This window comes from Balaenoptera musculus, chromosome 20 (genome assembly GCF_009873245.2).
Source record: "Balaenoptera musculus isolate JJ_BM4_2016_0621 chromosome 20, mBalMus1.pri.v3, whole genome shotgun sequence".
NCBI lineage: Eukaryota > Metazoa > Chordata > Mammalia > Artiodactyla > Balaenopteridae > Balaenoptera > Balaenoptera musculus.
This window is the reverse complement of record NC_045804.1, coordinates 10,907,972-10,927,092: the sequence shown is the minus strand read 5'-3', so window position 1 is coordinate 10,927,092 and position 19,121 is coordinate 10,907,972. Positions and strand designations below refer to the sequence as shown.

Sequence of the window (19,121 nt, the reverse complement as noted above, 5' to 3'; positions counted from 1 at the left end):
ACTGTCACTGAAACAGCTGAAAGTGAGCATACAGACCACACCAGGCGACAGCAAGGCTGGCAGGAGGGCAGAGGGGGTCACCCACTTTGGAAAACAGTTCCATCACACACACAGCCTCCATATGACCTGACCATATCACACTTGGTGTTTGCTCAAGAGAAATGAAAACATGTCCGTTCACAGACTGGTCCATGATTACCACATCTTTATTCACAATAGTCAGTCAAAAACTGAAAACAATCCTAACATCCATGAAAATTTGATAAATGTGGCACCTCCATCCAATGGAAAACTATTTGGCAATGAAAAAGCACACAACATGGATAAATTGCTAAGTAATTAGACTGAGTAATTAATTAGACCAAAAGAAAAACATGCTATATGATTCCATTTATATAAAATTCCAGAAAATGTAAACTAGTCTATAGTGACCAAAAGCAGACCAGCTGTTGCCTGGGAACGGAGGTGTTGGGGGGTAGCAGCTTAGTCTACACAGCCCTTGGGAAGGGTTCGGGGGGAGACTGCATCTCCCACCACGTGACTGACACCAGGCCTGGCTGGATGTTTTCCAGTCAGTCACCTTAGAGATGGGTGATACTAGGGTGTGAGGTGGGGACGTGAGGGTGCTGCTTTGAGCGTGCACAGTACAGCACACGTGCACACCCTGCCTGGGAACGTCCAGGGGCCCATCGAGGATGGAGTCCTGCTTCTGTGTCAGGGCCTTTAGACACATCCTCCTTACCCTGAATCCCAGAAGGACCGGCAGAAGCTTGATTGCAAATGCCCTTTTTATTAAAAATAATTGCACTTGAGATTAAGGGTTCCCCAAGTCCTGTGTATTCTGCCGAGTGTCTGGGCCCACTTGTCAGACTGGTGGACAGCCTCCACCTGTTGTCGGGGGCAGCTGCCCAGAAAGCAGTCTGCAGCGGCCCCCAGCTCTGTGCTTTCATCAGGTCAGAGCAGCAGCAGAGCTGCCCGAGGCGGGACCTTGGGGTGCAGGTACCACCCCATCCCAAGCACCACCTCTGCGTCACAGGCAGGCAGTGGTGACTGACAGTGCACGCATCACAGTGACAGGCTACAGCGAAGCAAACCTTCCAGTAAACATTCCAAACACAGGGCACCCCTCAGGGCACTGACCCGACTGGGATCTGGACAGAAGACTCAGAAGAGCTGCTGGCCCAGAGCCTGGGAGGCAGACTCACAAGCAGATCCGGGTGTTCAGGGATGTCAGTGATATGCGATTCGGGGGTAAGCACTCTGACCCAAGGCCCACCGCCAACCGAGGGTGCAGGTGCTGGGCTGCCGGGAGGTCTGTAAAGGAGCAGCACACCACTGGGCCCTGGATTAAGACCAACTGATGAGGAACTGCTCTCCCATCGTCAGCAAGACAGGGATGTCCAGGGTCTGGGGACAAGAAACAGGAAAATTTGCTTGGCAACAGAGGTGGGGCAGACAGCAGTCTGTGGACATGGGTGGACGGTGGACATGGGGTCTGTCCTAGCCCTGGGAGCGTCTCGCTCTGTTCCCTCTGAGCACTCTTGGCAGTGGCTGCCTTAATTTGCTTTGGAAACGAGCTGCCCTTTAACCAGGGGCCGACAGTGTGGACACAGGCAGAAAAGATGTGAAGTGCAAGGGGACTGAACCTTCCCACTCCTCCCCGCGAGGATCAGTTCCTCTCCGCCCCTTGTAAGGCCTGAGTGTCCTCTCCCTTCTGGACAGGGAATCCCATGATGCCAGCTCAGCGGGCATCTCCTGCCCCCTCGCCCACCCTCAGGAACAGGCCTTCTGGCCTCAAATGTAGGCTCTCTTGCCTCCGTGTCAGGGCTGTAGGTGAAGTTGGATACAGGAACGCCATTGCAGAGGACCTGCTGGGGGGCTGTGGCCACGCCCAGGACGGTCACCTTCCTCAGCTGCAGGCCAGCCCCCTCACTGCTCACGTGCACCAGCTGGTTCACGATGGTGTTCTGGCCGAAGCAGAGAGACAGGACCAGAGGTGTGAGCAGATGGCCTGGGGCAGGAAGCCCCTCCAGGGCAGGGCCTCTGGACAGCAGATGGGGAAGGCACGTCCTCTGGACAGCAGATGCGGAGGGCAGGTTGGCAGCACACCCCATGCAAACCCTAGGACACTGGCGCAGTGCAGGGGACTCCAGCCAAGGCAGTTGGCCTACGGGCTCTTCTCCCCTTCAGTCTGCTTGACCCAGGGACAGGTGGCCATCCCAGGACCCCAGGCCAGCTCCCCTCACCAAGTCAGGATAGTCACCCCAAGACAGCCCCCAGCCTGGGCAGATCCCAGGACTCACGTTCCTGGCCAGGAAGATGACCTGCGTGTAGGCCCCACGGTCCAGCACTCCCAGGCTCTCCCCATCGTCCCAGAACAGCTCCCCTCGGGCCTCCCCGCTCGCAGTCAGGGCCACGGCCAGGGCCATGGGCTTCTTGCGGGACTCTGTGGTCGTGAGGCCAGGGCCCTGGGAGGGGGTGGCCCACGTCACCGTCCCAAACCTGGTGGAGGCCTCCAGACCCAGGCGTGAGGAGCACTAGGCTGGGACAGTGCCGTGCTAGAAGAAACCAGGATCCGCAGGACGGCCTACGGCCGAGCGGCCTGGAGGCCCATGGACACCTCAGAGGACGTGAGGCCCACAGAGGTTTGCAGACTGACTGTTTTCTGAGAAAGGCCAATGAAGCAGGCCTCTCCTTCACCAGGCCCGGGAGCAAGTGAGTGCAAGGATGTATCCTGTCCTTCCCCAGCCCAGTTCATCCTCAACCCTCAGAAGTATCATCTCTGCCTGGGGGCAGACCCCCAATTGAACAGAGGCATGTGGGGTCCCAGCAACCCCAGGGCTGGACAAATAGGATCAGGGGCCCGGCCCAAGTACCTGCATGGGGATGATGTGCCCGGCCCGGAGGTGGAGGTTGATGGTGTCCAGTGGGGCAGACAGTGTCACCCACTGCCCTTCGCTGTGGATGGCAGACGTGAGGGGTGCAGGAGGTGGGAGGCTGCCAAAGGCCTCCACTGGCACCTGGAGGGGGATGTCATGTCACAAGGGGTCCTGGGCATTGCCAAGCTCCTGTGCTATTGTCGGGAGCTGAGAGCAAAGATCTGGCCACATGGTGGGGACAGAACGTGCAAGGCCTGAGCCAGGGCTCGGGTCGGGCAGGTCAGAGGACGCAAGAAGGGGCAGGAGTTTGGGAGCAGAACTGGGGTCCCAGCTCAGCTCGGTGGCAAGTCACCCACTCAGCCTCGGTTTCTCCATCTGGAAAATGGGTCCTGTAAGGATCGCACAGGATGATGCTGATGGAGCACCCAGGTGAGGGCCCTCATGTAGCCAGGACTCCTCTTTCACTCTCTGGTCCACACGGATGGTGCTGGAGGGAAGACCCACTCCATCTCCCCCGTCCTCCCAGGTTTCAGGGCCCCAGGACTCACCGTCTGCAGGTCATACCACGTGCTGCGGGGGAAGTAGCCAGTGACCTCAACCTTCCCGGCCTTGAGCACCGGGGTGATGAGCAGAGCCTCCCCCCACAGGAGCTGGCGGTCCACGGTCCAGGTGCAGGGGTCCTCGGGGAACCTTCAAACAGGAGGGATGGGCAGGGGGGCCTGGTGACCTCTGAGGTCAGTGGGCTCAAGGGACCCATGGGGAGGCGTGGACAGGAGCCAGAGGACCTGGGTTACATGTGGCAGGGCCGGTTCTGGCCAGCTTAAGTCAAGGCAGGAGCCAAGAATAACCTCTCCCTGCCCGACTACTTGGGCATGACCTGTTCACATTTCCTGTTTGCAAGCTGTGTTCTTGCCCACATGTCTGTCTGGCCCTTACCCGTGGTCTGAGTTTCTGTACATTAGGGACAGTGTCATTTTATTGATACTGTTTTCTCCCATTCGTTTGCCTTGACAATCTATGTTCAGAGCAGTTTTAATATTTTTCTGCTTATGTTCAAAGAAGTGTTACTTTTTTTTCCTAAATGAAACCTCCTTCCCTTTGCTTTTTGCTTTTGATGCTTAGAAAGCCCTCTACTGACAGGTCATAGAGAAACATTCACTTCTGTTTTCCTGCAGCTTTTTCTACAGCTTAATTTTTGACATTTAACTATTTAATCCATTTGGAACTTAGGTTTGTATGGATGAGTGGAAAATAAGTTGATTTTTGCAAATAGCTAACTAATTACCTTACTACTGGAGAATCCTTTAATCCTCTGATTCGAGGTGCCATTTTATGGTACGGTAACTTCTTACATATACTAAGTCCTACTTGGGGGATATCTGTTGGATTTCTTTAGTGGTCTTGTTCCCTTAAGCCCCAGATGGATTCAATCATGATAAGTCTTATAACTCGTTTTACCATCTGGGAGGCCTGGTCTGTACTCAGTGTTCATCCTGGGTTTTTCTGTTATCCAGTGCTCCCTGCCCTGAGCTGGAATCTAATGGGTGGGAACTGGGGGTGCAGGGGGCACCTCAGTGGGGAGTGCCCAGACTTTGCTGCAACCTCCTTCCTCTCTCAGTGCCCAGAACACCCCCTGCAGCAGGGTAGCTGCCCTGGGGTCAGTGGGCCGGAGGCCATCAGTCCCAACCCAGGCACTCACTCCAAGAAGAGGGGCCGGGCCACGGTCTCGCCTCTGACGTGGGCCCCATGGAACAGCGTGTAGAGATAGGGCAGCAGCATGTAGCGCAGGGCAAAGGCCTTCCTCATGGCTTGCTGTGCCGTCTCGCTGAACCTGTACGGCTCCTGCGGCTGCAGTGGAGGGAGTGGAGGAAGCACCTGGGGTCTGGGACCACGGACTCCGAGGTCCCCCCACCCCAGGAGACCCAGCACTTTGGGCCAGCCAGTGCTGGGCTCATTGGCACAGAAAGTGGCATTCCCCAGGGCACGGCCTCCCCTGCCGCCCCCGCCCTACCAGGCTATTCAGGCCATTGTGGTTCCGCATGAAGGGGTAGAAGGCCCCCAGCTGGGTCCAGCGCACACACAGCTCCTCCGAAGTGTTGCCCAGGAAGCCACAGATGTCGGCCCCCACCAGGGGCACCCCCAGCAGATTGAAGAGCAGGATTTCTGGAGGGCAGAGTCAGATGGACCTCCAGCTGCTACAGCAGGAGCAGTCTAGGGCCAAGGAGCCTGACAGACATGTCTGTTGAACTGGCTGGAGGCAAGGATCCCTCCCAAAGCCCCTCCCACCCAGCCCCTACCTGATGGTCAGTACACCAATGGCCTCTGCACCTTGCACTTGTGGTCAGCAGAATGACAAGCCGCATCTGCTCCCTAACTCCCAGGGTGGGCAGGGCAAACTAGACCCGTTAGGGCTGAATTGTATCCCCCTCCAAAGGTAAGTTCTAGTCCTAACCCCTGGTTACCATATTTGGAAATAGGGTCATTGAAGATGTAATCAGGTTGAGAAGAGGACGTTAGGGTGGACCCTAATCCACCATGACTGGTGACCTTATCAGAAGAGGGAACCAGGTACAGGAAGCACAGAGGGTCCCAAACAAGGTGAACCCAAACAGACCTACACCAAGACATAATTAAAATGGCAAAAGTTAAAGAGGATTCTAAAGGCAGCAAGAGAAAAACAAAGAGTTAATTACAAGGGAACCCCATAAGGCTATCAGCTGCTTTCTCTACAGAAAGGTTGCAGGCCAGAAGGGAGTGGCAAGATATATTCAAAGTCCTGAAAGGGAAAAACCTACAACCTAAGATACTCTACCCAGCAAGGTTATCATTAGAATAGAAGGAAAGATAAGAATTTCTCAGACAAGCAAAAACTAACAGAATACAGCAATGCTAAACCTATCCTAAAAGAAATACTGAAAGGTCTTCTCTAAATAGAAAAGAAGCAAGAATCTATAAGAAAAAGAGAATCACAATTGGAAAGTAAATCATCTAAGCCAGTACAAAGACTTAAAAAAAAAAAATTTTTGTGAAAGCAACGATAACTACAATGAACGGCAAAGGGATGAACATGAAGATGTAAAAGAGGACATGAAAATCCTCTGTGGGGGAGCGGAGTGATAAAATCTAGATTTTTTTTTTCAGAATGTGTTTGAGCCTGTATGACTACCAGTCTAAAGCAAGTAGATATAGTAATGGGTTAACATACCTGAAAAAGAGGGTTACCACAAATCAAAAACATAAAATTGATTCACAAAAACCAAAAGAACACAAGGAAAATACAAAAGAAAACCATCAAACCATAAAAGGAAAAACAGAAAGGAACAAAGAAGAAATACAAAATCAAATGGAAAACAAGGTTTAAAATGGCAATAAACACGTATCAATAATTACCTTAAATGTCAATGCACTAAATGCTCCAGTCAAAAGACACAGAGTGGCAGACTGGATAATAAAACGAGCCTACAAGGTGCTGCCTACAGGAGACCCACTTTAGGGCAAAGGACACATAGCTTAAAAGTGAGAGGATGGAAAAAGATATTTCATGCGAATGGAAATGACAGGAAAGCGGGGGTAGCAATACTCACATCAGACAAAACAGACTTTAAAACAAAGCCCATGCAACATTTTCAGAGATCTTGTTTTCTCATCAGTGACCCAAGTGTAACCAACTTTCTCACATGTTACAGGTCATTGAGGCTTAGTGTTTTAAACTAAGATGGGAATATAAAAATACAGAATTCTGACCCATGCATGAAATTTGCTAGCTATTGTTTTCTACTGTAGCTATTAGCTGCCATATGTGGAATCTAAAATATGATACAAATGAACTTATTTACGAAACAGAAACAGACTCACAGACATGGAAAACAAATTTATGGTTACCAAAGGGGAAAGGGGGTGGGGGAGGGATAAATCAGGAGTTTGGGATTAGCAGATACATACCACTATATATAAAATAGATAAACAATAAGGTCCTACTGTATAGCCCAGGGAACTATATTAAAAAAGAAAAGAGGAGGGAAAACACCATGTGAAGACAAGGACACAGGAAGAAGACCGAGAGATGACAGAGGCAGAGGTTAGAGTGACACAGCCTCAAACCAAGGAGGGCCAAGGACTGCTGGCAACCACCAAGAGCTGGAAGAAGCAAGGAGGGATTCTGTCTAGAGTCTCAGGGAGTGGCAAGGCCCTGCTGACCACCGTGATCAGACTTCTAGTCTGAGAATAAGTTTGTTGTTTTAAATCACCTGGGGTGTGGTACTTCGTTACAGCAGAGGGTCAGTGAGTCCCCTGAGTTGCTGAAGGGTCAGACAGCTTCCAGAGCATCTGGGCCCTGTGCCGACCCCACCACCGCTTGGCAGGACTAGAGGCTGCTGGGCCACCCTCTCCTTGTCTCCTCGGGAGCCAGGACCCAGCCTGGAAGCCAGTGGGCAGGATGGGGCGCAGCCTGGGGCTGTGAGCAGTGCTAGTCTGGGTCACAGCAGGTCCTGGGAGCTGCACAGCCTTATTTTAGCTTGGTAACAACAGCTCACACCAGAACTGAAACCCAAGAACCAGACAGGTGGACACAAAGCCCAGGAATCCGGCTCTGGGGTGGCTTCAGAGACTGGCCTGCAGGTGCTCAGGCTCGACCCACCATGCTGGCCCCAGGGTGAAAAGCAGAGCCGGTTGGCACCTGTGGGCAGAGCCAGCAGCCGCTTTGTGAAGGAGGAATGGACTTCTCACCCAAGAGCTCAGCTCAGCAGGACATCCCTGTGGCCGAGGCTCTGTAGATGCATTGCACATGGAAAGCACGCCTGCGACTATGAAAGCACTTCCAGGCCGGGGGTTTGGTGGAGGCTCTTTTCAGCTGTGACCTCTGGGGTCACCTCTATGCCCTTCCCCAGGGCTCCTGAGCCATCCCTGGGCCTAAGGTCTGTCTGCGGCATCAGAGCTCTTGGAACAAAAATCAAAATTTTCTTTGCAGGGTGGAGCCAGGCACTAAGACGAGAGGGGTGGGGGCACCCTTTGGACTGAGCTCAGATGCTATTTCATGCAGCTCAGAATGTGGTCACCAGAAGGGACATTCTGATGTTAGCATGAATCTGAGATGGGGACGCATGGAAGAGGGGCACCACAGGTGAGCCCAATGGCACATGAGTTGGCGACGGGCCCCATGCCATCGCGGCAGCATCTCTCTGAGGACCCAGCTCTGGGCAAAACCCCCCGGAGAGGGGCCCACCCTCCCCTCCTTGCACCCCTCCTGACAGGTGTGCTCACCTGGCACGGAGTAGGAAAGCTGCTCCCAGCTGCTCCACACGTCCCCGGTCCAGTGGCCGGCATATTGGCCGTGGCCGGCAAAGGTTGAGCGAGAGATCACAAAGGGGCGCGTCCCCCGAGCCTTTACCAGAGCCCTGGGTGGAGCAGGGGGACAGAGAGCTGTGCTGAGCAGGGTCACCAGGAGCCCCATCACTGCCCGCAAGAGCGCCTGGCGGTGCAGCAGGAAGGGCAAGCTGGGAGCAAGGAGTCGCCTTGCTGAGGTCACCGCCACTGTCTGCTGGGCAGTCAGCCCTGCCACCTGACTTACCCTCGAAGATGCACGTGTCACGGGGAGGACAAACTCAAGGGAGCCAGAGGCCCTGGTCAGCCCTGGCCTCCCTGTCTCGTCACCATGCCCTTCCTCTGAGGCACCAGGCTTGGAGCTGGGGTGGGGGGCGGGGGTGGGATGTGGGGATGGCCAGGGCCTCCTCCTTCCTGCACCCGGGCCCCTCACCTGTGGGAGGCGAAGGCTTCGGTCAGGCCGTACAGGTTGTGCAGGTCGTAGTGCGTGGACAGGAACTGGTGGCCGGAGGCGCAGATGGTGGCTGCCCGGAGGGTCCCGCCAACCACCCCTGGGGGAGAGCGGGCTGTTTCCTTGGAGCCTCCTCCCGGCAGGCTGGTGCCCCCCACATCTTGAGAGCCCCCTGGGGCCATGGGGTGCGTGCCTGTACAGTCTCCACTTCTCCAAGGACAGGACGAGGCGATGCCGCAGGTTGTGGTCTGCACACCCAGACTTCACGTCTGCCTGCTCCTAACCATTTTCAGTTTTTCCCTGTCCGACTGCCTGAGCCTGAAACACCCCCTCTGAAGGGTCTCGCCTCAGCTGCACATGCCCGTCAGCAGCACGCGGCTGGGGTCTCCCCACGCGAACCTTACTCCCAGGGCACCCCTTGCCTTTCCCGGGCTGGCTGCTGCCCATCAGCTTCTCAGAAACCAGAGCTTTGAGTCTCCCAAACCAGAGAAGGAAATCCCTGATTTGAGCCGTTAAATCCCCAGCCGACTAGTGCTGGGGGGCGGGCAGGTGGAGGCGGCTCACCTGGCACGTAGGGCGGGTTCTCCAGGTTGCTGTTGGGGCAGCCATCCACTGAGCCCCTCACGAAATTGGATGGCTCGTTCATGTCCTGCAAGAGAGGCCCTGGGGGTGGGTGCCCTGCCTGGTGCAGGGAGTGGGGCCGGTCCCTGAGGCCACCGGACGCCCAAGGGTGGGGCCACACTCACGATCCACATGCCGTCAAAGGGCACCTGGGCGTGGAACTCGGCCACCATGTCCTGCCACCAGTCAAGGGCCTCGGGGTTGGTGAAGTCAGGGAAGGCGGTGAGTCCGGGCCACACCTGGACGAAAGGCCAGAGGGGAGACAGGGCCCCTGGAGCCTGCACGGAGGCCCTGTGTGTCCTGGCTGCAGGCAGAGCCGTAGCCTCACTCATCTACCCAGGGATGGGTGGACTGCAAGGGGAGGAGCATGGGGAGAGGACCCGCTTTCACACAAGGGCGGGGAGGCCCCAGAATCTGCACTGCTGGGAGCCTTGCCAGCCTCCCCTCAGGCTGGACCCCCTTCCTCCTGGTTCTGGGCCTGCCCTGGACCAGGAGGTCAGGAGTCTACTGGGCGCCCCGCCCACTGGGAAGGCCTGGGAACCATCAGGAAGCCCCTGGGGGCCCAGAGGATGTGGAGGACCCCAAGGCCTCCCCAAGCATCTTTGGAGCTTGTTTCTGAGCTGCCCGCAAACAAGGGCCCCTGACACAAGGATTCAGGGTGGTCTTCCTTGTCAGGGGCCACTGTCACCCCCAGCTGTCACCGCCCCCCACTGCAGTCCCACTGCCCAGGGACCCCTGCTTTCTCCCCTTCACCCCCCAGGCCCTGCTGTACCTGCCCAATCAGTGGCTGCCCAGTCTCATTGGTGATGAAGACGCCCCGCCTCAGACCCTCGTCATAGGGTCGGTAGGTCCCGGCAGGGCTGGAGCTGCTGATGGCAGGATCCTGGGGAGAGAAACCAGTCAGAATGAGAGGGAAATGCCTGAAGCCTTGGCACCCATCGCTGGGAAAACGAGAAAATGCTCTCGATAAATGTTAACGAGGCACAGGTGGATGCGCCCGTGAGCCAACACGCTGCGTGTGCGTGGACGTGCACAGGACCCCGCCCCCATTGCCAAAAAGGGCGCACCTGGATGCAGGCGTTCCTTTTGCTTTAAGGGCCCAGAGTTCCACAAACGTTCTACAGGGAGCATTTATTTCATTTAGAATAAAAAAAGAAAAGGTCTGTGTCTGCCCTCCCTGCTCTGAGCGGACCTGGATGCTGCTGCCTTCAGAGGGGCTGCAAGGATGGAAATGACCATCAGCCCAATTCCAAACGGATTTCCTCTCCTGAGGGGTATCCGTGGTGGTGACCATTTGGTTGTCTTGGCTCCCCCTCCCCTCCTCTGGCCCCCCAGCTGTACCAGACCCTGAATTACAGCCCTCTGGCTGCGGGGACTGGCCCAGGGAAGTGTGTCTTTCTGCTGAGCCACTCAGATCCTGCCCTCCTTCCCACAAGACAGAGCTGACCGCAGGGAGGCAGGGCCAGGGGTTTCATGGAGCTTCTGGGGTTCCGGCTGCCCTGGCACACAGCTCCACCTGGCCCTTTCAGAGCTGAGTGGTGTCAGCTGAGCAACGCGCCCCCCCCCCCCCCCCCCCCTTGCTTTAAGCTGTTCAAGTAACCTACAGCCGTAAGGATCCTGAACCACAGACAGATGTCTCCAGGGACATCACTGGATAGCAGGAGCCAAGTCTATACATCTGATATTCCCTCGATATCAAAGACCCTCAGAAACATTCTCAGTGACCATGGCAAGCATGAGGACGATGCCACTGAAAGTTGGAGCCAACAGACACTGGGCCCCTCTCCTTCCAAAAGAGCCTGCTCCCTGTGGTACAAGAGGGGAGGGGGCACTCACAACAATCATGATGTACCGCCGGCCACTTTGGTGGAGATCCTGCACCATGGCCGGGAAGTCCCCGAAGCCGTCCTTGTTGAAAGTGAAGTCCCGCCTGGCGTCCATGTAGTCCAGGTCATTCCACTGGACGTCCTACAGCCACAGCACAGGGCGGTCGGGGCCCAGGTTCGTTGCCCCCGCCCCACCCTGGGGGCCCCAGGCCCCTCCCCGGCACTCACCAGAGGGAAGTGTGCCTTGGTCATGTTCTCCACAACCTGGCGGGTGATGGTGGTGGAGGAGTAGCCCCAGCGGCACAGGTGGAAGCCCAGGCCCCAGTACGGTGGCATGAACGGGTAGCCTGGGAGCCAAGGCGACCGTGAGGGGGCAGGAGGGGCTGGGGAGGGAGGGGCCGGGGGCCAGGGTCAGGGAGAGGCCTACCCACGACGTCCAGGTACTGCCGCACCACGCTCTTGGGCTCCGGGCCCAGGAAGATGTACACATCCAGGATCCCGCCTGTCGACCTCCAGCTGAGGGCTGGGCTGGGCTGCAGGACCACATCTGGGGGAAGCAGCCCTGGGGCTCAGGGACAAATACTCATCCCCCTTGCCCAGGGCCTTCGGCACTGCACCAATGGGCCAAACCACCGCTGGAGAGGTGGGGTCCTCCCACAGGGAGCTTGGGGGCCCTGGGACAGTCACCTGAGCCCAGCTTGCTGAGATCCTTGGAGCAGGACCAGAAGATGCTGAGCAGCTGGGCCTGGGGCCCCTTTTTTGGCCTCAGCCCCACCCCGCCCAGGTCAGAGGTCCCAGAGCCCACCTTAGAGGCACTGAAGGACAGAGCTGGCAGAGGCCACAGCCCACTGGTCATTTCTCGGAATAGTGTACGAGACCCGACCCCCTGCCCCCTCCTCTACCTCCAGCCTGTCAGATAGGTGCAGAGAGGCCCAGCCCCCTCTACGAAGGAGGGGGTGTGGCTGCACCAGGGAAACCCTGGCCGGGAGCTCAGAAGCAGAACTGGCTGGGGGACGTGGAGGGCCCAGTACCCCCTTGCTTACCCATGGCATTGCTGTTCAGCAGGAAGACCCCGTGAGCTAAACCGCCATCCTCCAGGACCAGGTAGAAAGGGTGAGATCCATACAGGTTCACGTCGGGCTGGGACACGGCAGACACCCTGCTTTACGTCCTGGCCCATGAAGCCCCTCCGATCACACGCCCCGCCCTGGCCACCCCTTTACCGCAGGCACAACGTCCCGGTTCCAGAGAGTGATCTTGGTCCAGTTGGTGCTGAGCATCAGGGGCCCGAGGTGTTCGGCAAGGCCCGTGATGTGCTGCGACGGCAGGGAGGTGGACAGCTGCAGAAACTGGTCGGCGAAGAACAGGGGGGCCACCGTGGTGTTCAGCCTGCCAGGAAGAGACCAGGTGGCCTCGCACCAGAAGCCCATGGCCCCATGAGCCCTGACCACAAGCAGGTGCTGGGAAAGGGCTGCCCAAAACCCTTCCAGTCCTGGGAGTCGTGGCCCTGAGCACCTCCCAGGAGGGCCAACCTGCTCCCAGACATCGTGGAGCTGCCCAGCCAGGGGCAGTTAGGGTGCTCCAAGGTTCCACGGGGTCCCTCTCTGCATGGAAGGTGCATCACGGCTAATTTCATGGGACAAGTGCCTGCTGCACCCCACCAGCCCCTGTGTAAGACTTTGCTCACCTGCCTGTGGGTGTCTGTGCGTGTTCAAGACCAAGATCTGATAAAATGCTTAAAAAACTTCTCTCCAAACTCCGCTTGAAGGTCAGCTTCTCAGAGAGCCCCCCCCACCCAGCTGCAGAGCCAGCCCACACCCTGCATCTGCACAGCCCGTTTCTACCTCCCTCTGCTATGTCAGTCCTGGGAGCAGGTCTACAACACCCGGCCAAAAAATGAACAGGCCACAAAAGAAAGAAATGCACTTCAGAAGGCAAGTGCTCTGAAGATTTGGGCAAGTCCAAGCTCCCTCCTTCTGAGCGTGTAGCAGAGTTCGGTGCAGAGCAGGGCCTTGTCAGCCAGCACATATTCGTGTAGGACTATGTGGGCAAAGTGCATGGGATGCGTCCTGGGAAAGGTGCTTGCACAGCCCAGTGTCAGGGCCAGCGGGCAGCCGTGGCAAAACTGCTGACCCCGTGGCTGGGGGTACGGGGGGGCGCTTCTGGGCTCGAGCGACACCGGACACTTGGACTCACAGCCATAGCGTTTGAGTCTAAAAGATGCTTCGGTGCATCCAATACCTGGGGGGTGGGCTGGGGGGAGGTGAGGGCGAGACCAAGCAACACCATCATCCTCTCCACAAATATCCCTGAGCTCTGCTGTGGGTCAGAACTGCTCTAGGAGCTGGTGGTTCAGGAGGGAACAGGAAAGGCTCCTGCCTCAGGCAGATGGCAGCCATGGTCCAAGCAAAGGTAAGGTCCCGTGGGGGCACGCAAACCCCGGAGGGACATGGAGCAGAGTGGCCGACAGCACGGACGCTTGGGCTGGGCTCCGTCACCTGCCAGCAAGCACCTGGCCTCTCTGTGTCTCTGTCTCCCCATCTGTAAAGTGGGGATAATAACAGCACCTACGTCCCAGTTGTTATGAGGACTGGACAAGTTAATCACTGCAGTGCCTGATATACTGATGTGCAGTATGTGATAAATAAACAAGAATAAAGCAGGCTTGGGGGTGCTGCCTGGAGTGGGGTTGCCGCTTTAGACTGGACCAGGGTTTCTCAGCCGAGGCACTACTGACATTTGGGCCGATCGCTCCATGTTCTGGGCCGGCCTGTGCACTGTAGGGTGTTTAGCAGTATCCCTGCACCCCAGCGCCCAGTGGTGACAACCAAAAATGTCTCCAGCTGTTGCCAAACGTCCCCTCTGAGGAGGGGCCTTTGAGGGCTCGGGGTGGAGGGAACAGTGAGCACCAGGGCCCTGCGGGGCAAGGAACAGCCAGGAGGCCAGAGCAGGAGGGTGGACCACAATAGGGTCAGGGACGATGTCCTCCAGCTCCCTAAACCTCCCAGCAGATAGTGGGCACAGAAACTGGGCACTCACAGCACCCGTCCATCCAGCTTCCGCCGCATGATCACCCCAAAGGGCTCCTCTGAGAACTCCACGCTGTAGAGCGTGGACGGCGCCTGGCTGCGGACACGTGGGGTCTCCAAGGGCACCTCATAGCGCTGGTTGGTGGGATCTTTGATCTAGAAGAGAGTGGTGTCATGAGGCCCTTGGTGGCCGGCTGCCCCTGCACACCTGTCCACTCCATCCTTCACCCTCCAGAGAAGCGAGGCGTCAGTTCAAGTCTCAGGGTGGCCGCACACAGCGTGGGCGTGTGGACAGATTGGTCCACATCCCTGAGCCTCAGTTTCCTCGTCTATAGAGCCAGGAGAGCACCTCCTGTGGGGTGTGCCAGGTAAGACACAGGAAATCTGGATTTCAGATAAACAATTTTTTTAGTATAAATATGTCTCAGATATTGCACGGGACATGCTTACACTAAAAAAAAAAAAAGACTAATTCCTAGGTTATCTGAAATTCATATTTGTATTTTTATTTGCTGAATCTGGCAACATTTTTCTACCTGGCATATCTAGTCACAGGGTGAACGAGAAAACATAATTAGAACACCCAGCCCTTGTCTGGTACATAGTCATCACTCAGTAATCCACGGCTGTCATCAGTTACTTTGTTAAAATAACTGGGCCGTACTGAATTATGTGCTTCAGGCTCTCTCACCTTTGTGTCCACACATTCATTCAGTTGACAAGTTTTTACTGAGCACCTGCTATGTGCCAGGCACTGTTCCAGGGGCTGGGAAGCAGCAGGGAATAAACCGGACAAGAGGCCCTGCCCTCAGTGGCTGGGATCCCACTGCCCACTGCCTGGAACAGCCCCCCTTCCTCCCTCTCCACCTTTCCCCTTCCTGACTCCTACTTTAGGTCCCAGCGGGGATGTCACTTCCTGGGGGGCGCCTAACCTCCCACCACCTCGCCCTGAGCCCTGCCCTCTAGAACATCTTGGAGAACCTCCTAGTCACTGTCATAGCGGCCCACTGTTCCCTGAGTGTAGGCACTGTGTCTGCTCACACCCAGACTCCAGGTGAGGGCACAATACACGTCTGTGCATAAACAAACACCCCGTAGAGTCTGTCTTTGCCCACTGTCCGCACACTCTCTGCCCCTGCCCAGCCCCCGCCCGCCCACCGTGAAGTGGAGCCGGCTCTCAGTCTCCAGCAGCACGTCCAGCCGCAAGGTCATGATGTCCTTGGGGAAGAAGGTCGGGGTGGCACGGATCAGGGTGGCCGTGTAGCCCGTCTTGGTGGTGGTCAGGTTCTCCAGCCTGTAACTGGGATAGCTGGGAGGGAAGAAGCACCAGGGCTGCCCCATCTGGGTGTCCGGAGGCCACCTTGCAGGCATGTAGCAGCAGCCCCGGGCCTCACACTGCTCCTGGGTGATGGCCTTGTCTGGGGCGCAGTCGAAGCGGCCGTCGGGGGGCAGGTCGCACTGTGTGGGTGCTGCCCTGGGGCTGCCGTGGCGCCCTGGGACGGGCTGGGGCCCTTGGCCGCTGGCTCTGGGCTGGCGAGCTGGGTAAATCTCCTCTTGGGAGAAGCTGCGCAGCTCTCGGGGGACCACGTCGAAGTCATGAAGCAGGATGTGCCCCAGGATGGCCAAAGAGACTAGGGCGCAGACCCCCAGCAGGGGGCAGGAACAGGGTGGCATGTGTGGGCAGCGGGCCCACGAGGCCTGCAGACAGAAGAACCAGGCTCAAAGGGACGGCAGCAGGGACTGGCCGGGGCCTCAGGAGACTCTCTAAGCAGCTTCCAGACATGAACTTGTGGCCAGCCCAGCAGCGCACAGGCTGGAAGTGAGGTCTGGTGAGGAAGCAGGGCAGACCTGGGGGAGGGAGGAAAAAGGAAAAGGAGAGAAAAGTCCCAAGCAGGGAGTTGCAGAATCCTGTGCATTGTGAAGTCTTCTAATATGTTACAAATAAACGCATCTAGAATGTCTGTGAAAATAACTTAATAACACACAAAGACCCATGTGATAGATCAAGTGGAACAAACAAGTTCCCACAGTAGATAAGTCCCGCTCCTGTATGAAGCCTGTGGCCGAAGTGAGTCTTGGCCAGTGGGGTGGAAGTGTGCCCTCCCTCTGTCCCTCTTGGGCTGACCAGGACGTGGATACAGCCTGTGAGGGGTCTTGGGCACTGCAGCCCAGGGCAACACTCAGGGACGGCCAAGCACAGAAGAAAAGCCTGGCCCCCAGGACTGGGCAGGCGGAGCCCCTCCCCGCCCCGGCAGTCAGGCTCATGTGGGGTCTGGTTCTGAGTCTCTGTCACAGCAGCTGCACTGGAGCCTCACTCTGGTTACTTTGGTACTAAGACTGTTCTTACCCGCGTCTCGATTATCTGTATGTTCTAAATATTTTATAGGGAACATTGTTGGTCCAGCTCCTCCGAGGTGCTGCAGACACTGATATGGGACTAAACATGCAAGGATTTTATTAGAGGGGTCCTTTTTATCTGTCTGAGAGAAACTGGGGAGGTTGCCAGAGAGGGTTGAGAGCACCAACACACCCGTGCAGGTCTGACCCCATGGGAGGGTGGTGGATCCAAGAGCCCCAGACTGCCATGTAGGTTAGGGAAGCTTGGGCAAGGCCCCAGGGCTGGGGTTCCTTGAGCCAAAGTTGGCCGTTAGAGGGGTCCAGGTCTCCCAGAAGCGGCCTGCCCTAGCGTTAAGGGCTGGGAGGCAGCCCCTTGCAGGAAATGCAGTGATGATTTCAGAACACAGCAGCTGAGCCTCTGTCAGTGAAGCTCCCTGTGGTGGAAGGTCTGTGAGCTGCATTCTCATGGCCTCCAGAAACATGCAGGTGTTGGGGAAAAGTCACATGCCAGGCAGAAGTGCGCCCAGGTCACTGAGAGGGTCCAAGCCTGTCACAGACACAGACCGGTCACCTGGAACATTCTGGCCACCATGGGCCACCAGTATGTTAGATGCAAGAGTGAACTGTTTTCATTCACAACGCTTATGACACCAAAAGTGTGGAGCTTTTTCTCACCAACCAATTCTCCCAATCTCTGGACACCAGCCGGGTGTCCAGCAATTCAATTCAATTCTGACACCAACTCCCAGAGTTAGCGCAGACCCCACAGGTTGCGGGCTCACTCCCACAAGACTTCCCCCACTTCAGACACTAACCACAAGTCCCAGGTTGTCACCGGCTCTTCTGACCGAGCCGCTATAAATTCCGGGGTTCACACAACACCCCTCACCTCCTCAGGTTCAATAACTGGCTAGAACAACTCACAGAACTCACTTACTGTTACCTGTTTATTATAAAGGATGCAACTCAGGAACAACCAGAGGGCAAGGAAGGGGTGCTGAGCTTCTATGCCCTCTCTGGGCTGGCCACCCTCTGAGCACCGAAGTGTGTTCACAAGCTTGGAAGCTCTCCAAACCTCAACTAGTTTAGGGTTTCATTATGTAGGCACGAATGATGATATCACTCACCACTGGTGATTAACTTAATCACCAGCCCCCTCTCTTAATCACGAGGCTCCTGCCCGGAGGAAGGCCAGGAGAAAGTTCCCACCCTCGATCCTGCCTTGGTCCTTCTGGGGACTAGCCCCCATTTTGAAGCTATCTACAAGCCCCCAGTCATCTCATTAGCATATAAAAGACACTCTTACCACCCGCAAGATTCCAGGGTTTTTAGGAGCTGTGTGCCAGGAACTGGAGACAAAGACTAATACTCTTTTTTCATACCACATAGTGTCCCAGTTTCACCTGACCCTGCCAGACACATTTGCGATCATGATGACTCAGAAACTAAGGAACTCAGAGTGGAGTCCAGGGGTCCTCACTTGGGAGCTCTTGGGCAATGACCTGGGCCCTTCCCACCCAGACTTCAGAAGCTGCAGAGGTGGCCAGAAGCACGGCCAGGGCAGCACCCCATGCCCTTCCCTGCTTCCATTTTACAGACAGGGAAGAGAGCCTAGAAAGCGGAAGAGATCCTAAAATGGGGAAGAGCCACACGCACAGCGCTTGACAATTGAGAGAGAAAACGGGGAAGAACTGAAGGTCAGTAGATCAAGTGGCACTGCTGACCCAGAGGGCCGGTCACCCCGCCTTCAGGTAAGTGTCTCAGAACTGCTGCTTCCCCAGGCCACGGTGGTGGTGTAGAGGAGCTGGGTTCAAAGCCCAGCTCCACCACCGGCAGGGGGAAGTAAAGGCTTCTCAGCCTCCTGTGCCTCAGCTTCCTCCCCGTGAACGGGGGCAAGCGCAGCCTTCCTCGCCCAGCTCGGGGGCGGTGAGTGGGAACCGTGGAGTTTCCGGGGTCCTCGATGTTACTGGGGTCACTGTCGTTTCTGCTGCCTCCTGCCGCGCGCGGCCCTGGCACGGTGTGCTCAACTTGTCCAGTAGGAAAGCACTGACCAATCCCTCTATCGATCGACCCCTCCCCTTTCGGGCGTCACGACTGCCCGCACCCGCCAAGCCTCCACTCTGTGGGGTTGCCGCGGACCTCCCCTACCCCGCCGTTCGCTGGGACCACCGCAGCCCGCGTCCAGCAGTCAGGTCCGCTCACCTCCGCGCACGCGCGCCCGACCCCCTGCTCACCTCCGCGCACGCGCGCCCGGCCAGTAGCAGCAACTTCAGGATCCAGCGCACACCCGAGCAGCGGCGGCGGGTCACGTGACAGCTCCCTGCGCAGGCGCCCTTAGTGAGTGCTCGCCTCCGGGCGTGCGCCCTCTGGTGGCGGGGCGCTTGGGGGCGACCTCGCCCTCCTTGGGCCTCGGCGCCCCTGGAACGTGGGAGGGGCTTAGGGGGCGCGCACCTTGTAGGGGAGAGCTCTCGGGGGAGAGGCGGGGCCTCGCCTTTTGGGGTCGCAGAGGACGCTACGCCCCAGCATGAGCGAAGCCTCAGCATCCTGGCGCCGTGCCGGCCGCCCGCCGAGGCACGGCTCTGCGAATCTAGCACCCAGACGACAAAACAGCGAAAATTTGGAAGCAACTTAAGTTCCGAAAAGGAAAACATTGTCATAA

General features: G+C 56.9%; 1 protein-coding gene across 4 annotated transcripts; it reads right to left on the bottom strand.

Annotated features, from left to right (window-relative positions):
- Positions 1 to 188: 188 nt before the first annotated feature.
- GAA (glucosidase alpha, acid) lies at positions 189 to 18,773 on the bottom strand. Of its 4 annotated transcripts, none has more exons than XM_036837333.1 (20): positions 18,697 to 18,773; positions 15,284 to 15,973; positions 14,136 to 14,281; positions 12,320 to 12,485; positions 12,140 to 12,236; positions 11,524 to 11,643; positions 11,325 to 11,443; positions 11,107 to 11,238; positions 10,043 to 10,153; positions 9,396 to 9,509; positions 9,214 to 9,298; positions 8,632 to 8,749; positions 8,139 to 8,272; positions 4,891 to 5,042; positions 4,579 to 4,727; positions 3,428 to 3,569; positions 2,877 to 3,020; positions 2,304 to 2,468; positions 1,815 to 1,967; positions 189 to 1,407 (listed from the first exon to the last, which is right to left on the bottom strand). In XM_036837333.1, the coding sequence occupies exons 2-20, from the start codon at positions 15,797 to 15,799 to the stop codon at positions 1,348 to 1,350; spliced, it is 2,823 nt and encodes a 940-aa protein (XP_036693228.1). In that variant the 5' UTR covers positions 15,800 to 15,973; positions 18,697 to 18,773; the 3' UTR covers positions 189 to 1,347. The 4 variants fall into 4 exon arrangements, with proteins under 4 accessions (XP_036693228.1, XP_036693231.1, XP_036693229.1 ...); XM_036837336.1 differs by having other exon boundaries at positions 9,420 to 9,509; positions 18,697 to 18,772; XM_036837334.1 differs by having other exon boundaries at positions 18,665 to 18,742.
- Positions 18,774 to 19,121: the final 348 nt, after the last annotated feature.

Coding starts and splice junctions, on each gene's coding strand:
- GAA (XM_036837333.1), bottom strand. CDS start 15,799: ATGCCACCCTGTTCCTGCCCCCTGCTGGGGGTCTGCGCCCTAGTCTCT. Junction 9,299..9,395: donor CCTTTGACGGCATGTGGATC/GTGAGTGTGGCC, acceptor CCTCTCTTGCAG/GACATGAACGAGCCATCCAA. Junction 2,469..2,876: donor GGCACATCATCCCCATGCAG/GTACTTGGGCCG, acceptor ACCCCCTCCCAG/GGCCCTGGCCTCACGACCAC.